This window comes from Eriocheir sinensis, chromosome 38 (genome assembly GCF_024679095.1).
Source record: "Eriocheir sinensis breed Jianghai 21 chromosome 38, ASM2467909v1, whole genome shotgun sequence".
NCBI classification, from domain to species: domain Eukaryota; kingdom Metazoa; phylum Arthropoda; class Malacostraca; order Decapoda; family Varunidae; genus Eriocheir; species Eriocheir sinensis.
The window spans coordinates 5,195,282-5,210,173 of NC_066546.1; the positions used below are offsets into that span (position 1 = coordinate 5,195,282).

General features: G+C 40.1%; 1 protein-coding gene across 1 annotated transcript; it reads left to right on the forward strand.

The window, feature by feature from the left end:
* Nucleotides 1-1,001: 1,001 nt before the first annotated feature.
* On the forward strand, nucleotides 1,002-14,804 carry LOC127008572 (serine/threonine-protein phosphatase 6 catalytic subunit-like). Its single transcript, XM_050880775.1, has 7 exons — nucleotides 1,002-1,118; nucleotides 3,229-3,324; nucleotides 3,897-4,104; nucleotides 4,345-4,424; nucleotides 8,128-8,233; nucleotides 9,492-9,653; nucleotides 10,088-14,804. Exons 1-7 carry the CDS (start codon nucleotides 1,050-1,052, stop codon nucleotides 10,276-10,278), a joined length of 912 nt encoding a protein of 303 aa, XP_050736732.1. The 5' UTR covers nucleotides 1,002-1,049; the 3' UTR covers nucleotides 10,279-14,804.
* The last annotated feature ends 88 nt before the right edge of the window (nucleotides 14,805-14,892 follow it).

Genomic DNA, 14,892 nt, shown 5'->3' on the forward strand with positions numbered 1-14,892 from the left:
TATTAATGTCTGAGTATGTGATTTCTCGTCTTTATTTAACTCTGTATAGTGTAAATCATGTAGAACAATCATGACTAGTTGGACATTTGTACATAGATTAAATGAATTCTGTATATGATAACCTCTATATCCGAGTCCTCTCTTCATTCAATGCGGTGATGTGTCTGTGCACCTTACTATAATTTATCCACCGCAAAAGGAAATAGTCTTGTATCTGTTTTCTGTGGTCTGTCAGCTTCAGAGGGTTGTTGTGGATGACTGATATATTTATGCTGAAGTCTGGTATATTTAGGAGAAGGAGGGGAGGCCAGTGGTGTGTGCAGAGGGGAGATAAGACTGTAGGCCTCTCTATCTCAATCTATATATAAATGAATAGAATAGATGGATACATGGATTGACATATATGAGAGAGAGAGAGAGAGAGAGAGAGAGAGAGGAAGGGGATGGAGGAGAGGAGAGGAGAGAGAGGGAGGCTTAACCATGGCTTATCTCTCCCGGATCCCAGCACCACGCTTATAAAAATGACCTAAGTCCGAAGGCGATTAATCATGGAATCAATTAAACACACTATTTTGCTGCGCGTGGCCTCGGTGCTGATCTCCGTAGCATTAGTAGTTGTCTATAAATCGGTTTCATCTCCTGCAAAAAGACAAGAAGGAAGGCTAACAACGAAGATAATTATAATGTACAAATATATATTAATCAGATATAACTTTTAGCATAGTTATCCCTTGAACATGCGAGTAATACAAAACTTCGATATTCTTTTCTTAATGTATAGTGTGTATGATTTACTATACAATAGGCCTACATATACAGGAATTACTTTACAATACATAACTTTCTAGGGACAATTTTCTTAACCCTTAATATAGCCTAAAGCCTAGTGTGTACGATTCACAATACAATACATACACCAATTACTTTACAATACATAAAGTTTACAATATATAAGTTTACAATACATAAAGTTTACAATACATAAGGTTTACAATACATAATTTTCCATAGAGCAATTTAGCGCCGTCGCCCCTTCAGCACAAACAAAAATGGCGGACGTTGACAAGTGGATAGCGATAGCCAAGGAGTGCAAATACCTGCCCGAAAGTGACCTTAAGGTGAGGATCTGGGCCTTTTCGCACTGTATATCGGAACATGAAGGATTGGAGGTTAAAAGTGCGGCCGGACGTGTCCCAGAGTCCTCAGATAACGCTAGGAGAAGGCGGAGCACGGGGGCGACCCTTCCCTGTGCTCACCCTTGGCTGGCTCTCCACGCCTCGATGATGTCCTGTTTTCTCCTCCTGGCCGGGGGTTATGGCGCTAAAAGGCACTGCGGGAGGGTTTATTATAATCCGTGGCTCTTTTGTCACTAGTAAAGCGAGGAGTGTCTCACCGTTAGCACTGTTTGGGGCGTAACATGACGCTGCTCGGGGTTTGCATAACCGGGGCCTGGTGGTTCTCTTCGGGGTCATTATTTTACTGTTCCCGCAGGACTGGCTGTGTTAGCACGCCCATGTCTCGCTTCCCATCCCACGAAGGGCTATTTTGTTGCCATCATTCTTTTACTAACCTTCAAACCTGCCAGAGAGCCTTAGGGAAGAGTTCAAAGGTCAAAACCAGTGTGAAAATAGACATGCAATGTGCACAGGAACCTGCACAGCGGGGGCAGGTGGAGTTGCCCAATGCTACAATGTGGAAACACAAGGAGGGGGGGGTGAGGGGGGAAAAGCCCCCCACCCCCATTAGGAGGTTCATTTATATTTACCTATCTTTTGGTGACCCCAAGGGGGGTCAAGTGGAGCAAAACTCCTTTGTAGGTAAGAGCCTGTTGTATTTTTTGTTGTGGTGAGTGGTGGGCTTTGACTGCCACAAAACAATGTGAGCTGCTGTGCCGCCCATGGTTGCACAGGTTCCCACATTTTCACAAATGTGTTGATCTCTTCACTGCTTCCTATGTTTTTGTGGGAGGTTTGCACATTATATCAAATTAAGACTTAAAATCAGTATGGTATATTTGTTCCACATTACTTTCATTACTGTATCAGAGTTAATAATATCTTAACCCTTTGGACCCAGACATAAAAAAATGGGGTCAAAAGTGAGTGAGATTTATTGTATTGATTTACTCTTCAACACAGCTGTATTAGGACCAAAAATATGTAAAACTATACATCAATGGAAAGATAAGAAAATGATCTTTTACATGACAAGCAAAATTTAGGAATACACTAGTGGGTAAACATAAAATAAATTGTTTTACTGAGTAAAGTTGTCCAACAAAAAAAGCAATTATTTGTATAAGATGTATTTAAAAAAAAAAAATGTATATATATATATATATATATATATATATATATATATATATATATATATATATATATATATATATATATATATTTAGTCACTTTTTCTGACATTAGCTACTGGCACTGATGAAATTCAGGTGTAGTAACTAAATCCCTAGTGATAAACTTCTTTACATACTCGATAGGTGGGCGAATAAGTCCCACGTGCTCTGTAAATGTCAGCACATCATCTTCATTACCTAGTGTGACCCACACGTCACCAGCCACACCAACACTGTCTCTGTCATCATCAAGACCTCCCACACCACTCATTTCCTCCTCATGATCATCACTAGTGTATGATTGATCCTTGTCAGTCACTGGTCTGATAATGATCATCAGACTACTACTCATCTGTTTCGTCACCATGCGCAATAGCAGCCATCTTTGCTTTTCTCAGCCGACTCTTTTCAGCACAGCTCATCTCTCATTATTACACTAAATGTTTCTGAAACCTTTATTTCAAAGAATACATAATTCATTAGTATTTTCCTTCAAAACCCCGTAAATAGAACAAAGTGTGAAATATTATATTACGCCGCATCGCTACCACCACCACACTGCCGCCACACTGGCTCAGTAATTTGTCAATAAATTCTAATTTTCTTATTGGCTGGGTGTCAAAGATTGCAGAGTTCTGTTGGCCAATGACATAGCTGGAATCTGGAGGTCATCATGAAACAAGAGTGAATTTTGAACTGAGCCATGATGTAGTTTGCCTGCCTCACATGCCCAAAGGGTTAAGAATTTGTATTCTAGAACTATACAGGGCGCTACTTTTAAAATGTTTTATTGTGGGCGTTTTTATACGCTGTTAAAATCTTGCCACGTCACCCAAATAACCTGTCACTGGCTTATTTACTCATTCTCTATATTTTTCCAGAAACTGTGTGAGTTAGTATGTGAGTTACTATTAGAAGAAGGTAACATTCAGCCCGTGTCCAGTCCCGTCACTGTGTGCGGAGATATCCATGGCCAGGTAAGGTTGATTTTTCTTTTCTTTATGTCTCTCATTCCTTCTGCTTTACTTTTTCCCTATACTTTAGCCTTATACTCTTTTTGTACCCTTTTATCTGTGTTCACATCTCCTACACTCTCCCTTATCTATTACTATCTCCTCCTCCTCAGCTTTCTCCTCTTTGTCATCCTCCTCCTCCATGACTGTAGCAGGTACGGGGTAAACCTTTGCTTTGGCTATAACTCCAGTGTGCAAGAAAAGCTCCCCCCCCCCCCCATTTTTTTATTCACTTTGCACTTCCTCCTTTATTAGTATTTTCTTGCTTCCTGTATTCTTATCAGTTTATATTTGTTACTCAAGCCTTTTAAAATTATTCACCTTGCAGCTTTTTATTTCCTTTGCAATTCCCCCTTTATTACATTTTTCTTGTTTCCTGTATTCTCATCAGTTTGATTACTTAAGCTTTAAAAAATCATTCACCCTGCAATTTTTTTATTTCCTCTGCACTCCCTTCTTTATTACTTTTTTTCTTGTTTCTTGTATTCATATAAGTTTATATTTATTACTCAAGCTTAAAAATCATCCATCAACAGTTTTACGACCTGGAGGAGCTGTTCAGGACGGGAGGACAGGTCCCCGACACGAACTACATCTTCATGGGTGACTTCGTGGACCGGGGTTACTACAGCCTGGAGACCCTCACCCGCCTCCTCACACTCAAGGCGAAGTGGCCTCACAAAATCACACTCCTTCGGGGGAATCACGAGTCGCGGCAGATCACCCAAGTTTATGGATTTTACGGTAAGGCTTTTGTGTCGTTTGTGATTCCTGTTTCTGATTGCTGCTCTGTATTGGTGGTTATTTTTTTGTATTGTTCTACTCAATCCTCTGTCCATCCTCCAAATTCCTTATTCAAGAGTTAACTAGCATCTTCATTCTTACTGGCATCTTTGTTCTTTCATACTTTTTGCATTCTCAATATTGATTTCTTGTATCATCCTACCCTATCCTACTCCTAATTCTGATCTGATCCACCCACAGATGAGTGCCAGAATAAGTATGGAAATGTGAATGCCTGGAAGTACTGCTGCAAAGTGTTTGATCTCCTAACTATAGCTGCTGTGAGTATTGGTCTTGACATATTTTATAGTCTTGGTCTTGACACCTTTTATTTTTCTTCATATAGGGTTGCTGTTTGGGGGGCTGTTACTTGGGGTTTAAAGGTGAATCCATATCCAAATCAAGCTACATTGTCCATAATGGTCAGGCTTTCTTCTTATAATGCCCGGGGGGGGGGGGGGGTTGACTAGTCTTTAAGATGGTATTTAAAATTGAAATGAAATGAAACACCTTTGTGACTGAGTGTTATCGGTAGGCCGCCACCACCCCGAAAGATCTGTTGATTGATCAGCAGCTTGATGGGGAGAAAGTAAGAAATAAAACTTGACTTGAAGGTAAACTAACACTCAGTCACACCGGGTGAGATACTAGAGAAATTCTTGGTAACATGGATGCTTTTCAAGGGAGGATGTGAGGTACTTAATTTCCTATGTGCCATCCGGCCAATCTACCGTAAATCAAACTACTGAGGGAAGGGGCAATCAAGAGACAATAATATAATTAAAGAGGGAGTTTACTGTGTTATAAATTTACAAAAAAAACTAATAATACATGATAGAACGATTAAACCTTGAGCTATGATTCCTTAACTACAAGAAGAATAGTCTACAAGTACTGGGTCGCTTTTAGGCAATGGGAAAACGAACTAAGAGATAAGAGAAGGGGCATTGCAAGGAAGAAGGGTGGTAGGGTCTTTGGGACGAATCATGAATGGCAGAAGTGTGAGCATGAAGGTAAAGAGGGATTTGAGAAATACAATAATAGTACCAACCCTCACATATGCAAGTGAAACGTGGGCCTGGAATGAAAGTCAGAGGTCTAGAGTGCAGGTAGTGGAAATGAGTAATTTGAGGAGTGCTTGTGGTGTGAGTAGAATGGATGGAATGAGTAATGAAAGTGTGTATGAGCATTTTGGAATGTGTCACAGGGGTGAAGGGAAGAAGTGTGGAGTGGTGGAAGAAGTGAAGCGACAGACTTTAAGGTGGTTTGGCCACATGGAGCGAATGGAGGAGAGTAGGATGACCAGAAGGGTGTATGTGAGTGAGATAGAGGGAGGGAATGCTAGAGGATGACCTCCAGTGAAATGGAGGAATATGGTGCAAAAGTACCTTAGGGAGAAGGGGGAAAGATCTTTGAGAAACTTTGAGCAGGCAAGGAGGGAGTGTCTGGATAGAGAAAGTTGGAAGCTCTTCTGCCGTGGCCATCCCCTGGTGGGAGCTCCTAGGAGCAGGCGTCGATGAAATGATGATGAAAACGAACTACATTTTGAATGCGAGTTGGGGCGAGGGAGGGGGCTTGGGAAAAGTGCGTGTGTGTGTGTGTGTGAATGAGATGGGCGTAACGCTGGGAACCAGCCACAACGGACCTGAGTGACAGACGAGAAGCAACTGCTGGGGTAAGAGACGCGCGAAAATGGTTGGAAACTGGGGGTATCTGAATACGCGAGTCAGGGGGGGAAGGGAAGCGTTAAATTAAAGCATCTTCGGAACTATTATACCAGGTTTACTTAAGCTAGATTCCTGGCGCCTAGGCAGGTTGGTAAGGTTGCAGCTGATTGGCTGCACCGCTCTCTCGCAGACACTCAAGTCGGACCACATCTTGCATGCTCGAGTGGGACATGTTTCTATATTATATGCCATAGCTCACCTCATATACGAGATAGCCAGTTTTGGTTGACACCATCAGACTCAGTAGTGACTGTAGAATTAAGATGTATTGTAAAAACTCGACAATACAAAAAAGAAAATGGTATCACGATGAGTTGAACTATGAAGATGCTATAAATAACTCTGTGTTTTCAATATGTGGAACTTTATTTGCATTCTGATCACACTATCGTGTTCACGAGAGATTTTCCTACGTAATGTAATACTATATTTCAACAATCAATGAACAACTGTTGAAGATAGCGAGCATAAGTAAAACATGTTGTAAACATTTTTTAACATCTTCACAGTTCAACTCATCATAATACCATTTTCTTCTTTGTATTGTCGAGTTTTTACATCTTAATTTTACAGACACTACTGAGTCTGATGGTGTCAACCAAAACTGGCTATCTTGTATATGAGGAGAGCTATGGCATGTAATATAGAAACATGTCTCACTCGAGCATGCAAGATGTGGTCCGACATGAGTGTCTGCGAGAGAGCAGTGCAGCCAATCAGCTGCAACCTTACCAACCTGTCTAGGCGCCAGGAATCTAGCTTAAGTAAACCTTGTATAGTAGGCAACAAGGCTAGGGAGAGGGGAGAGGGTCTCAAATTACTTATTAATTATTTTTGTGAGCAAAATTTAGCATACAAGAAGTAATATTGATTTACTGAAGACGGGGCCAACTGAAACAGCATTACGGACTAGACGATGTCTGGAAGAAAGGGGAGGGGGAGGATGGGAGGGCTATAGGATTGATACACATATTGGCGTTTCCAGCACTACATCCTAGGCACCCAATACTATAGAGATTTATATAGTTTCCTCGTATTTCCAAGTTTATGTCCATGATGAGTAGAATGTGTTTGTTCCAGTTTGTGTCCATCATCCAAATAAGTACTCATCATGAAAAAAACAGTAACCTGGAATATTGAGCTGAGGGGCGGAGATGAAGTTGTCAATAAAAATTGATTCATAACTAAGCTTTACTCTGACTATATTAGACTATTATTTTTTTTTGTCAGGTCAGTTTTCCAAAGTATTTTTATCCTGATGTATTTGCTCATTAACCCTCTTGCGCACTATAAGTTTTCATGTTTTCTTTTCCACGCTCATTTCAAACATCGGGTTTCTTGACAGTCGAGGCAATTTTTTTAGCGCGCCAAAATTTTTTGTTTCTCAGCTACTTTCTTCCCCCAACCCTGCATGGACTTTTATCAATGGCTTCCTTATTTGTTGTAGTTTTTGGTGAATCAGTAAAGAAATAATAATAGTAATTCATAGGACCATTTATGGACATGGAATAAAGTGCACTTTAACAATTTTTCTACTTAGGTCATTTTCCCAACTCCATAACTAACAACTTTGTGTGTCAACTTTTTCAAGGTAGATGTATTTATAATAGCAGAATTTTATCACGATTCTTATGGTTCCTTCAAATTTCCAATCGGACAATTAGCACCATGAAATATTTGCGGAAAAGTAAAAATATTGAAAAAAGTCCGTCTTTCATTTGCTTACGTAATTCACAAAATATAATACGCTACTGCCTGTAAAGAGAAAAGAATTCAAATTACACCTAATCAAAGCACTGTACTGCACTATATAACACTAGTATCACTGTTATGTGGTGGGCCACATGGGCGTGCGCAAGCCCACAGCAGTGAGACGTGCAGATTGACTGATGAGAGAGTGACTGGGAACTGTCTTTGTTTTCTCAACCACGCTCAAACCTGTGGATGCGGAGAGTGTTGCCAATTAGTTAATTTCGGAGAGGGTGAGGAAACTTACCCTCAAACAAAAAATGATGCGATTGGAGTGAATATAACTAGTTAAAAGTAATATTTTGGTTCAAATTGACGCCAATGGCGTCACAGTGCACTTTGGCTTAAAAAAAAATTATGCGCCATTGGCGTCACGGTGCGCGAGAGTGTTATAATGGACCAGACATAGAGATGCTTGTTCCCCCAAAAGAGTATAATTTGTGTAGTCTCTTTACAGATAGTAATGAAAACAATAGAAATATATATTTTTCTGTTTTGTTGCCCTCAGATCATAGACGATGAAATATTGTGTGTGCATGGAGGCTTGTCACCTGAGATTAACACGTTGGACCAGATCAGAACAATTAACCGAAACCAGGAGATTCCTCATAAAGGTGAGTGGCCCTGGCCCCTTTGCTGCTCCGTGGATTGTTTGTGTTTCTCAAGCATCACCCAGAATTTTTGCTCCAGACTTAGGATCCTTATTATACAGCTTTGCTTGTTATACTCTGGGAGATAGAATAACTTTCCTCAGGTCAGGGTAGAATATGGAAGCCAGTATGGGAACAACACTCATGACAACACAAGTGAAGAAACAAACATTCCCACTTCCCAGGTCATGTTAGAGTAGGTGTGCTATAGTCAAACCATTTGAAACTGGCCAGTGTGGTGTCGGCCGATGCTGGTCAGGCCCGCCCCGCAGCTCTGCCACACACACTCAAGACCTCTCGCTTCCTCTCATATGTCAGCTATTTGCTACCTTTAAATGAATTTAGTTAAAGAATTGGATAATCCAGTAAAGTCATATAGTGTTAAGATTGTTTCATTTTTAGGATAATAACAAAGATTTTGTATAAATACCACGACACTTGACAATACACTCAACCCTCGATTTGCGGACCGACCCATTTGCCGATTTCGTGCGGACACAAGGAGTCCGGGTAAAAAAAAAAAAAAAAAAGTCCGGGATTTCAAAACTTTCAAAACAAGCACGCCGGGTACTACCGCAAGGACAGACGGTGACGCCACGCGGACATCATACATGTACGCTCAGTACACACACACCTAGTGCAAACTAGCAGTGTCATGCTACATGGATATTGTCATTTCTACACCTTCTATACAAAACAATGCCAACGACAATATATGTATGTTGTATATGTATGTGTTATGTATATAATATATTATATTATAGAATTATATTATATTACAGCATAGGACACAGCTATACAAGGTAGGTTTGTATTTCAGTGTTGTCACTGTGCTCAGCTGTTATCGAGTGTCGTTTTATTTATACAAAATTTTTGTTATCCTAAAAACAAAACAATCTTTGCACTATATGACCTTATTGGATTATCCAATTATTTAATTAAATTCATTTAAAGGTAGTAAATAGCTGACATATGAGAGGAAGCGAGAGGTCTTGAGTGTGTGTGGCAGAGCTGCGGGGCGGGGCTGACCCGCATTGGCTGACACCCCACTGGCCAGTTTCAAATGGGAATACTATAGTACAATTTTGGCACTCGAAGATAAAGGTAAGAAAGGAATGCAAGTGAAGAAACAAGCATTCTCAGGTCAAGTATGAGTAGGAGTGCCAATACAATTTTGGCACCCAAGATGATAAAGGAAAATAAAGAAATGTATTGCTCCCAGGTGCCTTCTGTGACCTGGTATGGAGTGACCCTGAGGAGATTGACTCATGGTCCATGTCGCCGCGGGGAGCTGGCTGGCTGTTTGGTGCGTCTGTCACCCAAAAGTTCACTGAGACCAACAACCTCAGGCTCATCTGTCGAGCCCACCAGCTGGTGAACGAAGGTGAGTGGAAGTATTGTTTATGATGGTGTGTCTGCATCTTATGTCAAAGGGAATTAGATGTACACTTGTTGATTGTTCCCCCCCAATATTCACAGCTTTGACATTTATGGAGGCAACATTTATGAGGTATCCTGCCAGTGTTAATAGATATTTGCATTACAGTACTGTGTTGCACATCTTTTAATTATTGTGTTGTTCTGTGGTGTTTTCAGTTACAGGCAACCCCTACTTTACAAATTTTTATACCTCATGTGTTTCTCTTCCTCCCTATATGAGAGTTCGAATCCGGCTCATTATATCTATGGGCCATATCTCAAACCCACTAGACCATTATTTTTTTTACTGCACAATGAAGAATACTAACCTTTGTGTCAGTGTCATCGTAAGTATGAATTGATTAGTGAACATACCCTAACAGCCTTACCTCCCTACAGGCATCAAGTACATGTTTGACAGCAAGCTGGTGACGGTGTGGTCAGCTCCAAACTACTGCTACAGAGCCGGCAATGTGGCCTCCATCCTCTGCTTCACCTCCACAACTGAGAAACAGGCCAAGCTGTTTGATGCCGTACCAGATGACAAGAGAGTCATTCCCCCGGTCCACACCACTCCATACTTCCTCTGAAGGAGCTGCACACCCACAACCAAGTGTAAGTTGTGTATATTTCTTGACGGTGTTTTCATCCTGCCTCTACGTATGAACGGGTATGTGGTTGGGGGTTCCCCTAGTGAAGCCAATGAAGATTGTTTCCAGAAAATTTTGTCGGTTGGTGGGCTGAGCTGCCAGCCAAGTGTCGGTAGAGCTTTCCTGCTTGCCTACTGGTGTGTGGGGCAGAACCTTGATTGACAAACACATGCACTTGTTTTTATGTAGTGTCAAGTCAGAATTGTATTGTAACGAGTTATAAAAATCTTTATAAGTATTGTTTGTAAGATTATTATTATTATTGTAATACCACTCAGGCCAACAGCCACTTACTCTGTCTGTGGTAGCCAATCATTTTGTATACCACATAAACCATGTCAGAGGTGCCTGATGATCACGGAATCCACACAAAGATGAACCACACACAATACTGTCGTAAATAATAGATGATCATTACCTTACACCCTTACTCTAGGTACTATTAAGTTTTTCATCGTTCACCTACTTGATCAAGGTTCTGCTGGGCACTCACATCACACAATCAAGTCCATGTCAACCAGAAAAAAAAGGAAAAAAAAACAAGCCCAAAATAACCGTTGCCATAGTTGTACATGAAAGGCTGGCGGCCTGTTTTAAGTGTGGTGGCTGCTGTTTGTGATATTATTTACTGGGGAAATCTCATAATCACAAGAGTCAGTTGAAGAAACAAAGGGTCTTTCACAACAGCCCCCAAGACTTAACATAATGTTCCAGGCGGAGGTCTTGTGCCTTGGTGCTCGGATGAGATGGAAAGATACGCGTGATTACTGGGCAGCATCCGAGCAAAAAAAAAAGGGGGAGATAAACAGAAAATTTGACTTTTTTGAGCAGTTAATGGAAGTGGAGTTTTAAATTTGATTTTAATACCCACCCCTTTATTCCTCACTCCCAATTATTTTCCATATATTTTTTTTCTCTCCCCATTCATGTCTTTATATAGCCAATGAAACTTGATCTCTCATTTCAAGATTGTCAGAAGGAAGAAAGAATAACAAAGTGTGTTTGACATGAGTGAATTGAGGTCCTGAGATCCAGCTGTTATTTAATGGTGCTGAAAGATACAATTTTCCACACACACATCACACATACACACACACACACACACACACACACACACACACACACACATGCACACACCCAACACAGAAACTGAACCAGCTCACTCAACTGATGCATTCGTGGTGTTTTCATTCCTATTGAATCAAGCACTGAGCCAGTAGTGTTTATCTTTTCCTCGTGTCATTCAAGGAATACAACACTTGCGTATGTATATGGTTTACTTCTTAGTGCAATAACGGTTTGCATTTACAGCTCAAGAAAACCATATGCAATGATGCTTACTCCAAGAACCTGTATTCTCTTGTATGTTAAAAAAGAAGAGTAGTAATAATGATAATAATGTCATCAAACCAGGAATAACTTAAGCTGATCAAACAGGAAGTGAAATAAAAAGTAAATTGAAGATGTGATAGAAGAGGAAGAAAAAACAAACATACAATGAGAAACTGGTGAAAGTATTAAGCGTGAGGTTGACATATTTACACTGGATGCTGGTGATTTCCGTCTGTCTGTCTGTGTGTCTGTCTTGTCTGCCTGTCTTTTGGGGGCAGGAACAGAGGCCAACTGACCAGGGAGGGGGATTTGGGACACCTCATTGCTGAAGATTTGCACAAAAAAGGAAAAACATGCATTTGTGGCACATTGACCCTAATGAGAGAGAAAGAGATAACATCTGTTCTTTTTTTCTCTCTCTGGGGTCTGTGCCGACACTTGCATTGCCTCTACACACACACCTTTACCTGCTTGAGTATTAATGACAGTTTTTGAAAATATGACCATTCATCGACATCTTTTTGTTTAGTTTTTGCTTTTTCCCCAGATTTCTTTCTTAACCATTCCCTTTTTTCTCCATTTCATTTTCATGAAGTGTCTAATCGCAGTGTACTCTGTGTTTTCCTAAAGTTTGTATTTCCTCTTTTCTTTTTCATTTTTTCATTGATTCTCTGACATTTTCTTATTTGTTTTAGTGATGTTTGAGGTAGTGGAACATAGGACATGTGCAATTTTAATGTCAGTTAATTTTGATGCATTTCACTCAGTTTTTATCTTGTTCATCCATTTCTTTAGACCCAATATTCATAAGGAAAAATGAATGAGAAAATATGCATTTGCTGGAGGAGCGTTGAGAAGCAGGATTATCAGATCAAAACGAATTTAGTAAAGTATTGTAGGAGTGTCGGCAGTCCTGGGCAGTGATATCAAAAGAGGTGAAGGCCTGTGTGTGTGTTTGTCCTTCCCTCACAGTCATGTACACGTTGTCACAGCCCAGGAATGTTTAGGATGAAAGAATTTTAGTTGTTGAGAAAGTCCAGCTCACACCGTTGTAAGTGACTTCTTTGGCAATCTCTGTGTCTCGGGTAGTAGTTTGGTAAGTGCCTACGTACATCACCCTCTGTGGAGAGCGTATGTAGTCACGTTGTCAATAGTAACCAAGGAACACAGAGTTAGTGGTGATCTCCATATGTGATGTAACTTCTTGTGATTCAGCTTAGGAAGAACTCAACAACTTGTGCTGTGTATGTATTTCTCACCGATTTAAGGGAGAAAACTGGTACTACATGTCTTTGTAGGTAGTGAAGTAATCTATTCCCAGGTAACTGATATGAAACGTAGGTATTGTACAGAGCCCCTCACCTGAGTCACAAAGAATACAAGTCAGTGGGTGCAGGTAACAGGGTCCCACTCGCTACTAAGAAATTGGTGCTAAGCAAGCCAGATATATACTCGAGCTCAATATATCTCAAAACACTTATTCAGGGCCTTAATTTTATGCGGTGGAAGGAAAGAAAATGACAAAAAAAATTTCAGCTAGCAAACCCAAAGTATTTATATTGTATAGGAAGGTTAATGAATGATGTTTTGTTTATTTTGAGTCAAGGTTGCCATTCTTTTGAAAACGTGGATATTACGAGACTGTTCAGCATCATTTTTGGGTATGCCATCTTCCAGGTGTTTTTAAGTAGGTGAGTGGCTACCAGAATAGCTAGCCACATTTTTGTCTTGAAACCTATCACTTTCGTATGTTTACACCTGTCTGTTCTTCTGTCTGTCTACCTGCGTGTCTGTCTGCCTGTTTCTCCATGTCTCTGAACTGATGCCCTGTTCACTTCTACGGGGAATAACCACAACAGAAAGTGCCCAACTAGCCCTATCCTGGCAATGACCACTTCTCTCCTCCCTCCCTCACACTCACTCAAACACACACATGCACACACATTCACACATTTCCACCATGTCTTCCCTGCACATAGGTAGCCTCCCACCCCCACCCTCCCTCTCCCCCTGCATCTCACCCTTTCACCAGGCTGAGAAGATTTGCTTTTATTCAGTTTATATACTCGAGAGCTTGTTAATTGCCTGTAGTAATGGTTTTTGTTTATTAGAGTTGGTGTTTTAATAAATTTCATGGGCTTGCTTATTTTTTTATCTTTTTTGTATTGGTTGTGGTCTCATGGAAATGTTCTCAGCCTGGCCTTCAATCTTCCTGTTGTATACTTTATGTATAGTCAGTGAGGAAGGTCAGTTGCCCTCTAAGGCCCCCTTGCCCATGTTAAGATAGACAGGAGGTTCATCTTCATCCACTGACTGTTACTGTGATGTCACTATTACCTGTGTATTCTAGTTTTACTCAAATTCCCAAACCAACAGTAGTCTGTGATTGTCTTCAACATTTCAAGAGAACTTTTAGTAATTAACAGAAGAAAAAACAAATGTTTCTTAATAAAGCTTTTGACATGTTTAACTCTTCCTCATTCATTCCTCTATTGTTAAAGTCTATATGTAGAGTTCAATATGACAGAAATACATATTTTTTTTAGCCTATGTTTTGCAGGCACATATAAGGTACAAAGTATTAGACTGTATTAATTTATGGGTAACCAAAGAAATACCGGTAACTCAAGACTTTCCCTCAACACTGTGTAACATCTTGCATGCCCATTTTTGTTGTGTCCGGGAAAGTGGCAAAGGTTTATCATTGTTATTATATGAAGACTGTACATCCGCTATGCACAAGTATATTTAATTGATTTGAACTGTTAATTTGTGTTTTTTGTGAAACAAGCAGCTAATATTTGGCTTTTTAATGTAACAGTTCTGTGTAGTTGCTTTAAATATGTTAATTTAATCACCTTATTAGTATACTCATTGAAAGTTGTGAAATTAATCTCTATTGATCAATACTGTCTAGTTTGCAGATGAAAGACTTATTGTTAGTTTTAGACAAAGTGCTGTTGCCATATAGCAGCTAGTGTTTGGTTATGATAAATTTATTACTTCTTAAGTTACTCTCACACCCGAATCATGATGTGATGCATACTTTTACTTGGAATAGAGTATCAGTTGTAAATACATTTCATCAAGAACAGAAATGAGTGTAAAGTTTGAAGTAAAGTACTTTGAACATTTTTATCTTTTTCAATAACCTTTCTGAGGAGCACCAGATGATGGGTAGTGCCATTAACTGTTTCAGGTGTTTTTGATTCTTGAGCTTGT